Source organism: Neovison vison, chromosome 6 (genome assembly GCF_020171115.1).
Source record: "Neovison vison isolate M4711 chromosome 6, ASM_NN_V1, whole genome shotgun sequence".
NCBI lineage: Eukaryota > Metazoa > Chordata > Mammalia > Carnivora > Mustelidae > Neogale > Neogale vison.
Genome location: NC_058096.1, coordinates 212,878,760 through 212,895,365, shown reverse-complemented (window position 1 = coordinate 212,895,365; position 16,606 = coordinate 212,878,760). Strand labels below are relative to the sequence as shown.

Genomic DNA, 16,606 nt, shown 5'->3' with positions numbered 1-16,606 from the left:
CCTAACCAGGGGGAGGATAGGGAAACGGGGGGTTGGAGAAGTGAAGCCACCTGCCTGGGGTTCCAGAAAGGGGCAGGAGTTGGAGGAAATGCAGGGCAGGATTCAAACTCCGGCCAAAGTGAAGAACCTGGGACATGGGGGGAGGATATAGTGTGATTCAGGGGTTAGAGTGGCCTCAGGGTAGGCCAAGGGGGAAGGTTCTGGATACTAGTAGAATCAGAAAGGTCCCTCCAGGCCTCGCTCTCTGTGCTGGGATGAGGCAGGGATGCCAGGCGCTCGGCAGCCGCTGGGCTCCAGGCATAACAGAGAGGTAGAAGCCTGGCTCCTGGGAAGGCTAGTCTGAGGGCCTCGGGCCCTGGCAGTCTCTGATATATAGCCATCAGCCAGCCAGCCTCAGGAGATAACTTGGGCGCAAGACGGAGAAGAGTGGGGAGGTGCCAGTGGGCTCCAGACCTGCGTGGGGAGTCCTGATTGCCACTGCTGGGTGCTTCTGGGCAGAGGCTGCCCCCCTGTGAGGGCCTCACTTTCCCCATTTGTAAGATCTGGTGAGGAGAACAGGGCACAGCGCCCACCTTTGGGGAGCACCTAGTCTGATGCAGGAGGAGGAACAAAAAACATAGCGGTCACAAATACAGCGACCAGAGCCATAGAGAAACAAGACCAGAGTATGATCAGGGGACTCTGAGGAAGTGACATTTGGGCATAGGGGTGGGGATGGGGAGATGGGAGCGCCGATGTGGGGAAGGGCGTTCCTAACCGGGTAACGGTCAGTGCAAAAGCCAAGAGGCTAGGTCTGAGCTTGGTGTGTGGGGAGAACAGCCACGAAGACCAGAGTGGGAGGCTGGGGCGGTGCCGGGGCCAAAGGTGCTGGGTGGGGGGGACACATGAAGCCGCCAGATAGCCGGGTGGCTGCTCACTCTGGACCAGCCACATCCGCGTCTGAGTCAACAGCGCCGACCCTACAAAAACGGCACGCCCCGCGCTGGAGGGCGGGGGATTGGGGGGGTGGCAAAGTCAACAACACGAGCACGCGGGCGGTACGTCCCCGCCGGCCGGGGCGCGTCACGGGGGCGGACGTCCAGGACCAGGAAGTCGGCGGCAGACTCGCCGGCCGGGAGCCCTGGGCACAGGCCCGAGTTCGCGGAGGCCAGAGGAGGCTCGGGGGCGCTCGGGGGCGCCCGGGGCCGCGGGGAAGGGCTCCGAGCCGCGGGAGGGCAGCAGATACGCCCAGCCGTGCGCCCGCTCGCCACAGGGCCAGGACCGGGGCCGGGCTCCCTGCTGGGGGCGCCTTCCCGGCGGTGCGCCCCGGCCTGCGCCATGCGCCCCGGGGGCGTACGCAGCTTCGTGCTGGAACTGGCCCGGGTCCCCGGCGGCGCGTATCGCGGCGGGGAGCGGCTGTGCGGCCGGGTGTTGCTGGAGGCGGCGGCGCCGCTGCGGGTGAGAGCGCTCGAGGTGGCCGCACGCGGCGGGGCGGCGACGCACTGGCTCGAGGGCCGAAGTGTGGGCGTCAACGCGGTGTCCAGCGACTACGCGGCTGCGGAGACGTACTTGCGGCGGCGGCAGCTACTGCTCCGAGGTGAGCCGCTCGCTCCGCACTCCCCAGCCGGGATCCCCCGCGGGCCCCTCTCCCCAGGTCTGGGCGCTCTTCTCCAGTGCCCAGAGAGTTTCGACTTAGAGGTTGCGTGGTCGGGTGACCCGTCTTAAGAAGTGGAGACCTCCTCCCCAGGGTCTGGACCCTCTCGCCAGGACACACCCACCTACCTCCACCCCCAACCCTCTCTCACAGGGTCCACTCTCAGGGTCTAGGCATCACCCCCCTTTCCAAAGCCGGGAAGCCCTCCGCGTAAAGACTATGCGGCTGGACCCCCACCCCCCACCAGAGTCAGGAGGAACCCTGGGTAGAGTCAGGACATCCTCCTCTCTGGACCCTAGGATCCCCCTTTATCTCCAGACTTGGGGTCCCTTATTTCCCAGAGACGACCCCCATCTCACGTTCTGCCTGTGCTTCCTCCCTCAGTTTACCCCTAGGGCTTGCAGGGATGAATTCAAACCTGGGTGGGAGTTCTGGTGGTGTTTGCAGGCAGGTTTGCATTCCCAAGAGGCAAGAGACCTGGGATGGGGTCAGATCAGGCTGGGAGGACTCCCAAATGTCTCCCAGCTCTAAACTTCAGTCCCACTCAGGGCACACAGCGGGATCAGGAGCAGGCCAGGGGTGAGTCTGTGCCTCGGCACTGAGCTGTGTTTGCTGATGGAGGATGTTGCTACCCCCTCAGCTAAGCCAGACCTTACTATACTCTGCTGTAAAATGGGCAGAGGCAGAGCTGTACACAGTAGACCCTTTGCCCACAGCCTTTCAGCCTTAGCCCAACAGCCCCAGATGTGGGGACTGTCCCTACTAGCTATGGAAACCCAGGCCTAGAGGGCCCTAGGACGGGACAGGAAGAGGCCCCAGAGGCCCCAGAGGCACTTCCTTTCCCCTGAGACTTAAGGGAAATTGGTCACACCCCTGGTCCCACTCAACCAGCTGCTTCATTAAGACACTGGGGTGAAGCTTGCAGAACCGCCAGGTAAGGTCGGGTGAGGCCCTGCTCCTCTTTGGGCCTCTGGGAACCCATCTGTGAAAAGGACTCACCACATCCTCCACCTTTTCCTGGGCTTACAGCCTCCAGGGCTTCACTTGGCCCTGGAAGAAGGTACTAGACTTTCATTTCAATCCCAGAGTTCCCTCCTCCATGCAGCCCCCCAGGCTGATCGTTGTGTCTACAGCCTCTGCCCCTCCCTTAGGTACGGCTCTGACCCAATGCCTCTGTGGTCACTCTGACTGCAGAGCACCATGTCCGATTATGACCGCCCCCTACTGGGGTTCTGAGGCCTCAGGTGGTCAGACTCCACAAAAGTGGCCTCGAGGGTAAGGGGTGGGTTCGAGCGGCTGAGCATCTCGCTGCCACCAGAGGGCGCAGGCGTCCTGCAGACCGCGACCAGGAAACCCTTCGCTCAGAAACGCTGTTTGAGGTTCTTGTCTGAGTACACTGAGGCCCAGACAGCAGTCATACAGTTTTGTGGGTGGCTCCTGGGGTTCATGGGAAGTCCCCTCCACTTGGCTCTATCTGTGAAGGGATTGGGGCAGGGTGGAGGTGCCAGGAGAGGGCCCAAGGGCTGCGCCTAGGGGGCGTGTAGGAGTTTGTTGGGGGGCGCAAGTTGCGACGTGAACCTCAGGTGATGGGAACAGCTTGGGCAGAAACGCTAAGTCGTGACCCAGTGGCGATATGTGGGGAGTGAGCCGAAGACCTGGGAGCGAGGCTCTCTGGAGACGGAGGGTGTCTGAGCAGGGGCTACACCGTGACTCCTGCACAATACTCAGAGGTCGGGGCCGATTTTCTTCCAGCTCTACAAACGACAAACGTGGAAACTTAGGCTCAAGAGGTTGTCACTAGCCCGGGGTCATCCAGCTGAACGGGATTCGAATCACAAGAGGGGGCAGCAGGTGCCCAAGCAGAGGGAGGCCCTACCCACTTCCTCCTCCTTGCCGCATCTCTCAGAGTGGGAAATTGACGCTCAGTCTAGTCCGAAGCTCCCAGCCCCGATTGGAGCCAGGCCATTCCGCAGCCTTCCCGCTCGGAGCTGGACATGCCTCGAGTCAGATCTGCAAGCTGTGGCCAGTGGATGATTAAACCTAGTGGCCCCATGCTCTTGCTGGGCCTGGGGCCCGCTCCCGGCCCTGTTTTCCCCTCTTTACCCCCGAGGTCCACGAGAGACAGGCTCTGGTCCGCGATGCTTCAGTCTCACGCTAGGGTCCACGAGGGTAGAGGGCAAATGCAGAGTTTGTTATTTTGTTTCACGCCTGGGCGGAGCCACGCCTCTCGCCGCGCTATTGGCGTATTCCTTTATGGGGGTGGGGCCCGCGTGGCGCCCCGCCCCTCCCGCCGTATAAAGGCAGCGCCGGCGCAGGCCGCGCAGGAATTTCTGACCTGGTCCGCAAGTGCGCCTGCGCACCCCGGGCAGGTTCGCGTTCTGAGACTGTAGCCTCCGCGCCTCGCGCCACTGCGTCGCGGGTTCGAAGCCAGGGTCTGTGTGTCGCGGGTTCGCATCCCAAGCGCGATGCTGTTCGACAAGGTGAAGGCTTTCGTGGTGCAGCTGGATGGCGCGAGCGGCGGCGCCGAGCCGGTTTTCAGCGGCGGCCAGGCCGTCGCCGGCCGGGTGCTGCTGGAGCTGGCGGGCCCGGCGCGCGTGGGCGCCCTGAAGCTGCGCGCGCGGGGCCGCGCCCACGTGCACTGGACCGAGTCGCGCAGCGCGGGCTCGAGCACCGCATACACGCAGAGCTACAGCGAGCGCGTGGAGGTCGTGAGTCACCGTGCCACGCTGCTCGCGCCAGGTACGGGCCGGCTACCCAGACGCGGCACACGTGCTGCGCGCTCCTGGAACTAGGAGCTGCCGCTGAGCCTCCCCCTCTTGCTCCTACCTGCAGACACAGGAGAGACCACGACGCTGCCTCCTGGGCGCCACGAGTTTCCATTCAGCTTCCAGCTGCCTCCGTAAGTCCGGCGTCTGGGGCACGGGATTGTCGGGGAATCCCTCAGCCTGCAGCTCCTTTCAGGTTTAGGTCTCCATTGCTTGGTTTCTGGGGACCCTCTGGACCCCAAGACTGGGGAGGGGGGTCCTCAGTGTCTCTCTCGCGCGCTCTCTTAAGTCTCTGGGACCACCCCCACACACCTGGGTGTCTCTGTTTTTCTGCCCCTTGAAGTACCTTCCTTCAACCCTGCAGGACACTAGTGACGTCATTCGAGGGTAAGCATGGCAGTGTCCGGTATTGCGTCAAGGCCACCTTGCACCGTCCCTGGGTCCCTGCCCGCAGGGCAAGGAAGGTATTTACGGTCATTGAGCCCGTGGACATCAACACACCCGCCCTGCTGGTGAGTGGCTGCTCCCAGGGGAGATAGGTTGAGAGACCTTTGCAGGTGGGGGAGGGAGCGGGCTGGTAACTGGGTGACCCCAATTGGCTCCTCACCCCTTCGCTTCCTGCACAAAGTGGGAATCACAGCTGGGCCCTGGCAGGGAGGGAGGCAGGCACGGGAATGCTTTTGGAGTCCAGTGGAGCTGGATGCAGATCCCACCTGTGCCAGTTTGCTTTGTGGCTCTGGGCAAGTGTCTTACTCTCTCTGAGCCTCGAAGGCCTCATCTGTGAAATAGGGGATAGCCAGGGCTTGTGATAATAATAGCTTTCTGAGGACTAATTACATGCTAAATAATTAGCCTGTTCCTTTCATCTTCAACTTTATAAGATGGGTTTCATCTGTGGATTTTTTTGTCCAGATGGTATTTGGTTGTTAAGAGAAAACCAGGAACTCTGCCCCCAAATCCTCCCTCAGCTGGGAATGGCTTGCACAAAGTGACCTGTTACTTTCCCTTTCCTCCAACCTGCCAGGCCCCTCAGGCCGGAGCTCTAGAGAAGGTTGCCCGATCCTGGTACAGCAGCCGTGGTCTTGTCTCCCTCTCCGCCAAGATCGACCGAAAGGGTTACACCCCAGGTACCAGGCAGGCGGGGTTAGATGGGGAAGAGGGCCGACCTCAGGGCTGCAGACAGGGAGTCTGATGCCCCCACTGCACCCCACCACAGGCGAGGTCATCCCAGTTTTCGCGGAGATCGACAATGGCTCCACGCGCCCCGTGCTTCCTCGGGCAGCCGTAGTCCAGACGCAGACCTTCATGGCTCGGGGCGCCCACAAGCAGAAACGAGCGGTGGTGGCCAGTCTTGTGGGCGAGCCTGTGGGCCCTGGGCGGCGGGCGCTGTGGCAGGGCCGGGCGCTGCGGATCCCCCCTGTCGGTCCTTCCATCTTGCACTGCCGGGTCCTGCACGTAGACTACTCCCTCAAGGTAGAGTGTCCCGTTGGTCCGAGGAGGGCAGGTGGTGGCTGAATCCACCCGGTCCCCCAGACCGGAGTTCCCCCGGGGCTGGTGTCCGGGCGCCCTCCCGCATGGCTTGTTCCCTACCTCCCCAGGTCTGCGTGGACATCCCCGGCACATCCAAGTTGCTCCTGGAGCTACCACTGGTCATCGGGACCATCCCCCTGCACCCTTTTGGGAGCCGCTCATCCAGCGTGGGCAGCCATGCCAGCTTCCTGCTGGACTGGGGGCTGGGAGCCCTGCCAGAGCGCCCCGAGGGTGAGCCTCTCCCCGCCCCCATCCTGCTGCAGGGGGGCTGGGTGGGCAGAAAGGTGGCTGCTAGGTGGGCTCTCCCTCCCCCAGCCTCAGCGGCCCCCCTGTTAAAGGGCATGATAGTGATCATGCTGGCGGCCACAGGTCTCCCCAGAATCTCAGCCTGGGGACCCGCAGCCCATCAGCCCCAGAATTGGCCCAAGCCAGTTCCCGGCCATGGTCCCCGATTCCGGGGCTCCCCTCCTCCACCAGCCTCACCCAACCCCGTCTGTCTTACTTGCAGCCCCTCCCGAGTACTCAGAGGTGGTGTCTGATGGGGAGGTGGCGGCCGCGGGGCAGAGCCCCTTTCCACCACTGCAGGACACCAACCTGAGCCTCGAAGGCCCCTTCTTCGCCTACATCCAGGAATTCCGCTACCGCCCACCACCCCTGTACTCCGAGGTGAGTGTGGGGGGTCCAAAAAGCCCCCGTCCCTCTCCAGGCCCTGGGAGCACAGGTGGGCATGGGACTCGGATGAGTTTGGGGCCTGAGGCCGCCTTGCACCCCAGTCTGCTCTGCACTTTGCCCTCCCCTGCCCCCCGGTTGAGTGTGGGAGTTGGGGAGCTGGAGATCAGCAGGGCAGTGAAGGGGTGTTTCTGAGCCTCCAGTGCCCCCCTGAGACCGGATGGGACTATTTCCCTCAGGAGGATCCAAACCCCCCCCCAGAGGCCATGAGGCCACGCTGCATGACCTGCTGAGCAGCGAGGGGAGACCTCGAGGGATGAGGTCGCACACGCGCTTCCGGCCGCCATGGACGCGGGCGATGCTGGGTCAAGAGCTGACCAACCAGCTTCAACTTGGCTGTGTTGAAGTTGGGGACTCCGAGTCTCAGAACAGGCACGGCTTTCTGACAACACGCAGGACAGAGGAAGAGCCGGGCAGGAGTCTGATATATCCGGACCGGTCCTCGTGAGGCATTGAGTACCCGTCGACGGATCCTGTCGGTCCACACTGGGCCATGGATAGGGCTCGGGTCCCCCAGGAGCCTCTAGTCTGGGGGAGATGTAGCCAGACATAAATACTTCCAGTCTCGTGGGACCAGAGGAAGAGACCCAGGGCTGGGAGAGTCCCGAAGGGAGCAGAGAAGGCTTCCTGGAGCAAAGGGCCTTCGGCTGAGTCCTCGGCATACAAACAACTGCTCAGCAGGCAGACAGGCAAAGAGGAAGAAGAAGTCGGAGAAGGTCCGAGCTGAGTGATGTTGGAGATCACCCCCTTTGGGGCTTAGAGGGCAAGTGCCTCAGTTGAGGCCCCATGGCAAGGTCCGGCAGGCGAGAGGGCCCAGGAACAGGGCATTCAGGGATGTGTGTCTTCGAAGCAATGTGGGACCTAGGTGGGGCAGGGACATCGGCTCCAGCCTTTGAAAGCCAGAGAGAGATTGCCGGTTCAGGCCAGGACTGCCTGGGGACTCCTCCAAGTATTCCAAGACATGAGACCTCGTCTGCGTATTGTATGACCCCAGGAAAACTGGTTCAGAACATTCAGCTGGGCCCTGGGGACAGAGGTCAGCCTGGGGTAACATCAGGCCCAGTGCAGCTCTGGGAGACCTCCTGGAGGGAGGGAGGGACAAAGTATGAGGGGGGGCAGCCGGACCAACCCCCCACCCCCCGGGTTGCAGATTCTCAGCCCTGGCTGGGGCAGGGTCCCCGCCTGGGACTCAACATTTCTGATAAGCCTTAAATTGTTCCCTTTTTTATAGTTGGGTTTGTTTATTTTTTAAATAAAAGTGTGGGGAAAGAGACTATGTTTCTTGCCTTATTTCCTACAGCTGCCGAAGACGAGTGGCTTTGGCTTCCACCCTGGGTCAGAATCTCCGGGATTGAATGCCAGGCTAAGGGAGAGGGTTTTGAGAGGGCCCATTGTCCAGAAGGAGAAACTGAGGCCCAGGGACACATAGGAAGGCTGAGTTCAGGTTGGAGCTGGACCCCATTCCCTTTCCCTGGTGTAGTCACAGAGGCTGGGAGTGTGAATGGGGGAAGGCTTTTGTTTTCAAGACAGTTCGTATACCATGAAATAAGCCATGTGAAAGCCACGTGAAGTACCCTTTGGTGGCACTCTGTACATTGACATTGTCAGCTACCTGTCACCTCCATGTAGCTCCAGGACATTCCCATCACCCCAGGGGATGGCCCATCCCCAGGCGCAGTCCCTGCCTACCCCACCCCCCTCACTCCTGGTACCCACTGATCTGTGGATTTGCCTGTTCTGGACATTTCCTGTACGTGGGATCGTGCTCCCTGTGGCCTCATTTGTGTCTGGCTTTCTACTCAGCTTAAAGCTTCATCCAATGTTTCATTCCTTTTTATGGCCAAATAATATTCAGTTGTGTGGACGGACTCCCACTCTGTCCCATCACCCCTTTGATAGGCATTTGGGTCATTACCACCTTTTGGTGAATGTGAATAGGGCTGCGGGGGACATAGGTGTCCAAGGATTCGTTTGAAGACACACTGGGCTTCCAGGCAGCCCTGGTGACACGGAGGTCACGTCTTCTGGAGGTGAAAGTAAGGAAAGGGGAGTCCAACAGAGTGAAGTGACTCCTGCAGGCTCTGGAGTCGCCACTCAGAACACCCACACCTCACAGATCAGCAGCACCCACGGCGGTGCTCCCTGCCGGGTAGGGGCCCTCGACCCCGCCCCAGACTCGAGGCCCCGCCCCAGACCTGAGGCCCCACCCTCCTTGGGGCGGGGCCAAGTTAGAAGCCCATCTAATGGCTCTAACTGGGCTCACAGTTTGTCCAAGGGGGTGAAAATTAAGTGGCGGTCTGGGATGACCATTGGCAGGGCTGAGGCACAGGGATGGGGATGGGGGGGACCCCAAGGTTGGACACTGGCACGTATGGGTTCAGGCTTAGCTCTCTGAGTGACCATGGGCAAGTCACTTGCTTCTGAGCCGGTTTTCTCATCTGGGATTCCGGACACCTCTCTGCCACCGCCTCAAATGCCTCCCATCCCTGGTCTGAATTTGAGTCCTGATTTCTACCTGCTTCTGGTCCTGGGGTTTACCCAGCCCTCCCTGTCCGGCAGCATCTGCCCTGGCATCTAGTTCAGAGCTTGTCAGACTGGGGGTTCCTCTGGGCCCAGCACAGGGGAGATGGACCCACATGGCACAGTCACCCCAGACCTCCAACATATAGCAGCCTCGGGAATGGGCAGGTTCCCTGTCACCGTGGGTGTGCAGGACACAACACCCCAGCTTCCGGGTCCATGTTCCCAAACCGAGAAGAGTCTAAGACATCCCATTACAGCTGCAGATGGGGGTACATAGGAAGAGTTTCTCCCCAGCAGGCTTGGTCAGACAAGCCACCTTGTGTCCCCAGGACTCCTGCATCTGCAACTGTCTGGAACCTGATCTCTAGAAGAAGTGGACTATCTGATTCAGATAAATGAAAACCAGAATGGAGCAAGCTTGGGTCATCCAGAATTCAGGGAACTCCCTGAACACAGAGTGACGCCCATAGGGTATCAAAGAGGTTGGTCAAATATTCTTCTCCTAAAATAAAATCCTATCCCTCTCTAGGCCCCTAAGATCTCTCACCACTTCTCACCCACCTCTCCTTCCAGCTTCCCCTGAGTGGTAGGCAGAATACCTGACTGCCGCTAAGATACTCCAAGCTGGGTCCTACCTCAGGACCTTTGTACATGTGGTTCCCTCTGCTGAAAGGCTTTTCTCTAGGACTGGCTCCTCTCTGCCTCCTAGCCTAATCTTTTCAGGAAACAGCCCAACCTCCTGGCTTAAGCTGCCACTCCCCGTTACTCCCTCTCCCAACCCCCGTCCTATAGTCTTAATAGCCCTCATCGCTCTCTGGAATTTTTTATTTAGAGATTCACTTGTTTGTCTGAAGCTTTGAGGGCAGGGTTAGAGAGGGCTATGTCTCTGGCCCCAGCACCCAGCAGGCATGAGAGGCATGAAGGGGGTTGTTGATTGGAGGAGACTCCCCACCCTCTGTAGTGTGGACCAAGATTCCGATGGGGATGGGGGTATTACCACCTTACGTTGTTCCCAGGACCACCTAGAATCAGAACTTGTCACTCATTCGGAGAGTGAAATACCAGGTCTCTTCTCTGACTCACCCTCCTTATCACCGTCCCCTCTGGCTCTGCCTCTCTATGTGTTTTTTGCACTGTCCCTTTTGCTCGCTGTCTCTGTCTCTCATTGTTTCTGTCTCCCCTGTCTCTGTCTCTGGTTCACCATCTCTGCGTCTCTCTCTCTTTATTTCTTTGTCTCTGTCTCTCTCTCACCATCTCCTTGGATATCTCTCAGGCTCTCTCCGTCTCTGACACCTTCAGCAACTCTGTCTCCTCCCTTGGCCTGGCCCGGCCCCTGGGCCACAGGGTGACAGGCAGGCAGGGCTCCCTCCGCTTGTTTTCCGCCCTCGCTGGCAGGGGGCCCAGCTGGGCTGCTGTTCAGGAATCTTCCAGCTGCCCAGCTCCAGCCACCAGGCATAGCCGCTGGCCTCTCCTCCCAGCACATTCTGTCCCGAGCAGGGAGCACTGGGGGTGGGTGGGGTGGGAGTGGAGGGTTCCTGTCAGGCTCCGGTTACAGGACAACCCGTCCTGGTGGCCTTGCTCCCCACCAGTGCTGCCCCCTGCTGCCTCTCCTCCCTACTTTGGGCTTAGATCTTCCTGAATGGGGCCCCTCTGTCAGCTCATCCCTACCTCCGGGGCTTTGCACCTGCTCTGCCTTCTACCTGGAGCTCACTCTCCTAAGCTGTGCCCAGGACCTTCTCCCCAGCAGCCTTCAGATCACAAATCACCTCTTCAGGACGTCCTCTGTGTCTCTGGGCCAAAACGCCCTGCAGTTCCCCTACTTCTGTCCTGATGCCTTTTGCTTCCTGGTCTTTCCCCTTCCTTGGAGTTCTATATTTACTTGTTTGTTGGTGTGGTGTCAGTCACCCCATTGCCCTGCTCTATCCTCAGCCTTGGGCATGCACTAGATGCTCAGTGAATATTTTAAAGTTCGTGCCATTTCATCCCCAAAGCTCAGCTCTGCCTTAGCCCCCAGGCTCACACACACAGCTCCCATCTCTTCAGCTGACTGACCAACCCCTTCCCTGTGCCTCTTCCCAAACCTGCGGCCTCGCGTTCCCTGCACACACCTCCTGCCGCTGTCCCCTGCGCCCCCAACACACCAGCCATCTCCCAGCCCTCTCATCTCTTCCCAGGGAGTTCCCCCACCTAGATGCACCTTTTCCAGAGAGGGGCTGGGTCTCTCCGTCTGGGGCTGTTAGGACACACACACATACACACACACACACACACACACACATGCACGCACAGAAATGCATGCACACACGGGAAACACAGAGATAGGCCCGCGGACTCGGGGGGCACACAGCTTGGATCTCGATGAGCACGGGCCCGCGTGCACATGTATGCACGCGCACATAAAGCAGGTGCAACACTACTGACACTGGGTGCGCACGGCTCGAGAGGGAGGGCATGCAGGCTGTTCATGTGTGGAGTCCCCCAGCTCTGCCAGGAAGCAGGTAAAACGCCCTCCATCTCACATGTGGGTGCAGGATGGGGATTTTGAACCCATGCCAGGGTGTGCACAGGCTTGTCCACAGGGGTGTCTCTGCCCTCGCTTCCCCCACCTCATTTCTGATGGTCAAGGCCAGGAAAGTCCCCAGAAAACACAGGCCGGGCAAGGGGCCCAGGAGGAAGAAGTGACTCAGCCAGTGTCCATCCGGGCCTGCATAGATGGGAGACCCTTTGCGGGGGTGGGGGGGTGGGGGGATGGAAGGGAGAGTTGGGGGATTCACAGAGAACAATAAAGGAATGGGGGGCGGGGACACGGTAAGCAGGGCCTGCTAAGCAGGATTGAGGCATGGGCCATGCCTCAGTGGGTCCGCAGTGCTCCAATACCTCCCTTCTGCCAAGCCCGATTCACAGGTGGGGAAACCGAGGCACAGAGAACAGGTGACTTGCCTAAGACCCTCCAGCCAGGATGGGCAAGCAGAGGACCCCTTAGTCCTTCAAAAGTTTCTGCGGTTTTTTAGCTATTCTCCTCACCTGCCTTCCGGCAAAAGGAGCCAGGTCCCCTTCGTTGCTCCAGATGCGACATGTGACCACAGGTCTGGCCAGTTAGAGCCTTTTGTGACCACAGACTCAGGGATTGGTTCAGGAATAGTGACTCTGGGCCAGTCACCCCGGGAGTTGGGGGGCTCCTGAAGGTGAGAATGGGCACCATCTTTGCTACCCTAAGGAGGGGCAGAACAGAGAGTCCCCAGGTCATTGTGGTGAAATCCACAAACACCCCCAGCCCTGTGGAGTGAGGTAGAGCCTGAGGGTAGGGTGAGGGCAGGAGAGCCCTGGGTGGGCTTCCAGGAGGAGAGGAACCTGGAGTTAGGGCTTTGATGGATGAAGAGGAGTTCTCCAGGGAGCTAGAGAAGGGCATTCCAAGCAGAGGGAACAGCCTGTGCCACCATAGCAGGCCAGAGAGGGCCAGGTGTGTCCTCAGCCATTCCTGCGGCCCTGGGGGGCTGGAGCAGAGAGGGCAGTTGTAGATGTGTGGGATTCTCTGCTCCCAGGCACCCCCATCGGCCGCTTAAGGGTGAGACCAAGTCTTTGCTGGCAGCTTTGTTGGAACCTGACATTTCTTTAATGTTTGTAGTGTAGGTGGCCCTTCTTTGGGGACACGGATGAGAGACATGGGTGGGTAGTGAATGGGAGAATTGGGTTCACAGGGCAGGAGAGCCTGAGGCTGGGTGAGGATGGCACCGGGAACCCGAGAACAGGACCACAGTCCAAGGCAGGAGGGAACCTTTTCCTTTTCCCTGTCCGTGAGCCCTCAACCCCAGGCATGGTGCTCCAGGGGAAGTGGGGTAGGGGTTCAGGGTCTGGACACCCAGCACTACCTCTTCCTTCCTATGTGACCTTGGGATAGTGGCTGCACCTCTCTGAGCCTTGGATTTGTCATCTGGAACCTGACTCCGTTGTGGGACCGGGTCAGCACTGGGCATGGAAGCAATAAAAGGTCTGTGGGCCTGGATGGGGCATGCTGAGCGGAGGGAGGAGGGGCTGGGTCTGTCCAAAACATTCCCTCAGCAGTTCCTGGCCTCTTTGAAAACAGGAAGCTGGCTCTCAAGGGAGCCCCCAGCAGTGTTTCCTGAGCCTCCTTATGACGTGTGCTGTGCTTGCGGGGGTTGGGGGTGCACGCACACGTGTGGGTTTGCAGACAGCCTGGAGATAAACGGAGCCCCCAGTGCGTATGTGTGTGTTTGCGCGTCAGCCTTGGCTGTGGAGTTGCCAGAGGCGCGTGCATGTGTGTTGCATGTGCCCAAATGTGGGCTGACACATCTCAGCCGGTACGGGGAGCAAACAGGGGCTGCTTGGTGCATTTGCGAGTCTGGGTCTAGGTGTTGGGCATAGGTGTTTGTTGGTAGCGGGAACTGGTGAGTGCTGGCAAGAGCTAGCTTGTGCCAGGGTATGTATAGTGCTCTCCTTTCCTTCCATCTGCCCCTTCCTTCAATGGCCTCTAACCCCCTGGCTCTTCCTGGAGACTGCTAGGTAGTTCTTACCTCAGGGCCTTTGCACCTGCTATGCCCACTAACCAAGCTACTCTGCTCTCCATTCCTCTCTGTCTCTCAGGCCTCAGGACAATGGCCTTGAGCGAGTCACCCCGCCCACATCTTGGCTGTTCCCCTGCCCTTTCTTGAGTCCTGACTCAGCTTTGACCACTTCCCTCCACATCCTAGGTTGTGTGGGCTCCCTCTGTAAACCTCAGTTTATTCTCCTGTACCTAGGGTCAATCCTGGTGGTGTCTCACTTACCTAGAGTCACCAAAAAAGTGGAAAGGGTTGACTTCAAGGCTGGAATGGCCAGATCTGACAATGCATAAAGCCTTTGTCCTGACTCACATCCAGTGGGGGAACACCGGAGGGGCAGGGATGGTCCAGGGTCCACTCAGCCAGCAGGACCAGATGGGGTCAAACTGGGGCCTCCTGTATGCCATGTGCCTGCCCCAGAGCTCAGAGCAGGAGTTGATGATTTTCTCTGTAAAAAGTCAAATAATAGGGGCACGTAGGTGGCTCAGTGGGTTAAGCCTCTGCCTTCAGCTCGGGTCATGATCTCAGGGTCCTTGGATGGAGCCCCGCATTGGCTTCTCTGCTCAGCAGGGAGCCTGCTTCCCTCTCTCTCTGCTTGTCTCTCTGCCCACTTGTGATCCCTCTCTCTCTCTCTCTCTCTGTCAAAATAAATAAATAAAATCTTTTTAAAAAAGTCAGATAATAAATATTGGAGGCTTTGTGGGGCATGCAGTCTCTCAGATGCCAGACAGCTCCCTTGAAAGCAGCCATACACAGACACAAACGAGTGGGCATGGCCGGATCCCAATAAAACTTTATTTGTGAACACGGAACTTGAATTTCAGATAGTTTTCATGTGTCATGAAGTCCTCTTTTGGTCTGTTTCCAACACCATTTGAAAGCATAAAAGTCACTTCCTTCTGGGATGTGGCCAGAGCTGCTATTGGCCAACCCCAGGACGGGGAGCTCATCAGGCAACTAAGTATCAGGACTCCCTGTTTACAAAATATTGGAACTCTGCTCCAAGTGCTTCCAGGTCAGCCAGCTATGACGTAGTAGAGCTGGTCAGACACCAACAGTGTCTTACCATTGACAAATAACAGCTATCAAGACTCACTGTTTACAGAGTATTAGAACAGAGCGAGCGAGGATGGCCCACGAGGTGTCGGGACCCGGGTTAAGTTGGATCCGGCCTGGCTCGAGCAGCGGACTGACCAAACGGGGTGCTGCTGCCCATTCTCAGAACACTGTTTACTGAGTTTCAAGTGACAGGGGCCGGTGGCAGAGTATCGAGTCACAGGGCAGTCACACTGAGACTCGGGCACTGTGACAACAGCTCTAGACACCAGCTGTTTACAGTGACATAAGACCGGCTGTTTACAGGGGACCCAGCTGACCACCAGCTTCCGGATGCCAGAGTCCAGATGGCAGGTGGGACGGGCCCCTCTGCAGGTGTTTGCAGAGGACCCTAGGCCTGGGGACCCCTTTGGCTTAGCTGCCTCTGGCACCAGGAGCGGGAATGTGGAAAGGGTTCTTGGCCCAGGCAAGGCGAGGTTTTTGCTCACTGAGGACCCCCAGGCTCATACCTGCTTTTCAGAGGCAGGAATTGAGTCCCGCAGGTGTCAGGTCCCAGGGTCTGGCTTGCACCCTCTCTCTCTCTCTGCTTATTCCCGGCTGTGCCACTGTGTGCACATCACAAGCTCCACTTCCCATCTGTAAAATGGGCATGCCGATGGATCAGGGTGTCCAGATAAAATACAGGGTAGATACCCAGTTAACACTGAATTTCAGACAACCAGCACCCCCCCCCTTTTTTTTTCGTCACATGACCTGATTTTTATATTGTAGCAAAACGGGTGTTATGGAGAGGGGTACGGGGAAGCAGTTGATTTCTTCCAGTGAACACACCCATTGTTTTTTGTTTGTAAGCTTTTATTTATTTGAGAGAAAGAGAGAGCATGAGGAGGGGGAAGGGCAGAGGGAGAAGGAGAAGCAGGCTCCCTGCTGAGTGGGGAACCTGATGTGGGGCTCGATCCCAGGACCCTGGGATCATGACCTGAGCCAAAAGCAGATGCTTAACCAACTGAACCACCCAGGTGCCCCTTACACCCATTTTTTATATTTGTTCCAAAGCTTCTCACATGATGATGTCATTTCCTCATATTACTGCTGTTCCATTATTGTTCTGTGGCCCACTCACTAGTTGCCATCCCCACACATTCATCTGTCACAAGATTCCTAAAGGGATCAAACCCCCACAGTATTCCTTGGGCATGCCTGCCACCATTTAATTTCAATGATAATATCTTGTCCATAATTTTTTGTCAACTCGGGAGAGTGAGCTTTGCTTATGAGGTCTACTCGGCAAGCTCAAAGATCAAGCAATACATTTTTAGTATAAGTATATCCCAAATATTGTATGGGATTTACTTACACTAAAAACCACAAAGCAAACAAACAAGAAAATGAGATGTTTATTTGTCACATCTGCCTCTCCTGTGAGGACGTCTTCTGGAAGGGAAGCTGTGAAGGTCCTGAGGGGAATCTTGGGCCAGGCACGGAGAAAGGGCCCAATGCGTCGTAGTGTTGATGTTCACTGTCCTTGTCTTTGCCAGGACCTCGTCACGGGGATGAGCCTAAGTATGGTCTGTTGATGAGCTCATAAATGCATCATGTGTCTCTGGGGAACAGAGCCTGGATGACAAGAATGGCACCATTCAAGAGTTTCACTAGGATGTCAGCAAGAGGTTCTGGGCCACAGGAAGAAGGGAAGGTTCATTCACAGGATGTCCCCCCGCACCTGGGTGCTTTGAAGGGCTCAGGGGAGTTGGCTGATCAAATGTAAGACGATGTTCAATAAACAGTTGTTGAAGTCACTGCTCGATTCT

General features: G+C 58.1%; 1 protein-coding gene and 1 pseudogene across 2 annotated transcripts; one reads left to right on the top strand and one right to left on the bottom strand.

Moving 5' to 3' along the window:
* Window positions 1-1,280: 1,280 nt before the first annotated feature.
* Window positions 1,281-7,930, top strand: ARRDC2 (arrestin domain containing 2). Of its 2 annotated transcripts, none has more exons than XM_044253928.1 (8): window positions 1,281-1,576; window positions 4,466-4,532; window positions 4,763-4,910; window positions 5,423-5,525; window positions 5,615-5,871; window positions 5,997-6,159; window positions 6,437-6,594; window positions 6,837-7,930. In XM_044253928.1, the coding sequence occupies exons 1-8, from the start codon at window positions 1,318-1,320 to the stop codon at window positions 6,888-6,890; spliced, it is 1,209 nt and encodes a 402-aa protein (XP_044109863.1). In that variant the 5' UTR covers window positions 1,281-1,317; the 3' UTR covers window positions 6,891-7,930. The 2 variants fall into 2 exon arrangements, with proteins under 2 accessions (XP_044109863.1, XP_044109862.1); XM_044253927.1 differs by lacking the exon at window positions 1,281-1,576 and adding an exon at window positions 3,963-4,372.
* Window positions 7,931-15,834: 7,904 nt separating this feature from the next.
* Window positions 15,835-16,064, bottom strand: LOC122910728 (annotated as a pseudogene).
* Window positions 16,065-16,606: the final 542 nt, after the last annotated feature.

Coding starts and splice junctions, on each gene's coding strand:
- ARRDC2 (XM_044253927.1), top strand. CDS start 4,099: ATGCTGTTCGACAAGGTGAAGGCTTTCGTGGTGCAGCTGGATGGCGCG. Junction 5,872..5,996: donor ACGTAGACTACTCCCTCAAG/GTAGAGTGTCCC, acceptor CTACCTCCCCAG/GTCTGCGTGGACATCCCCGG. Junction 6,595..6,836: donor CACCACCCCTGTACTCCGAG/GTGAGTGTGGGG, acceptor TATTTCCCTCAG/GAGGATCCAAACCCCCCCCC.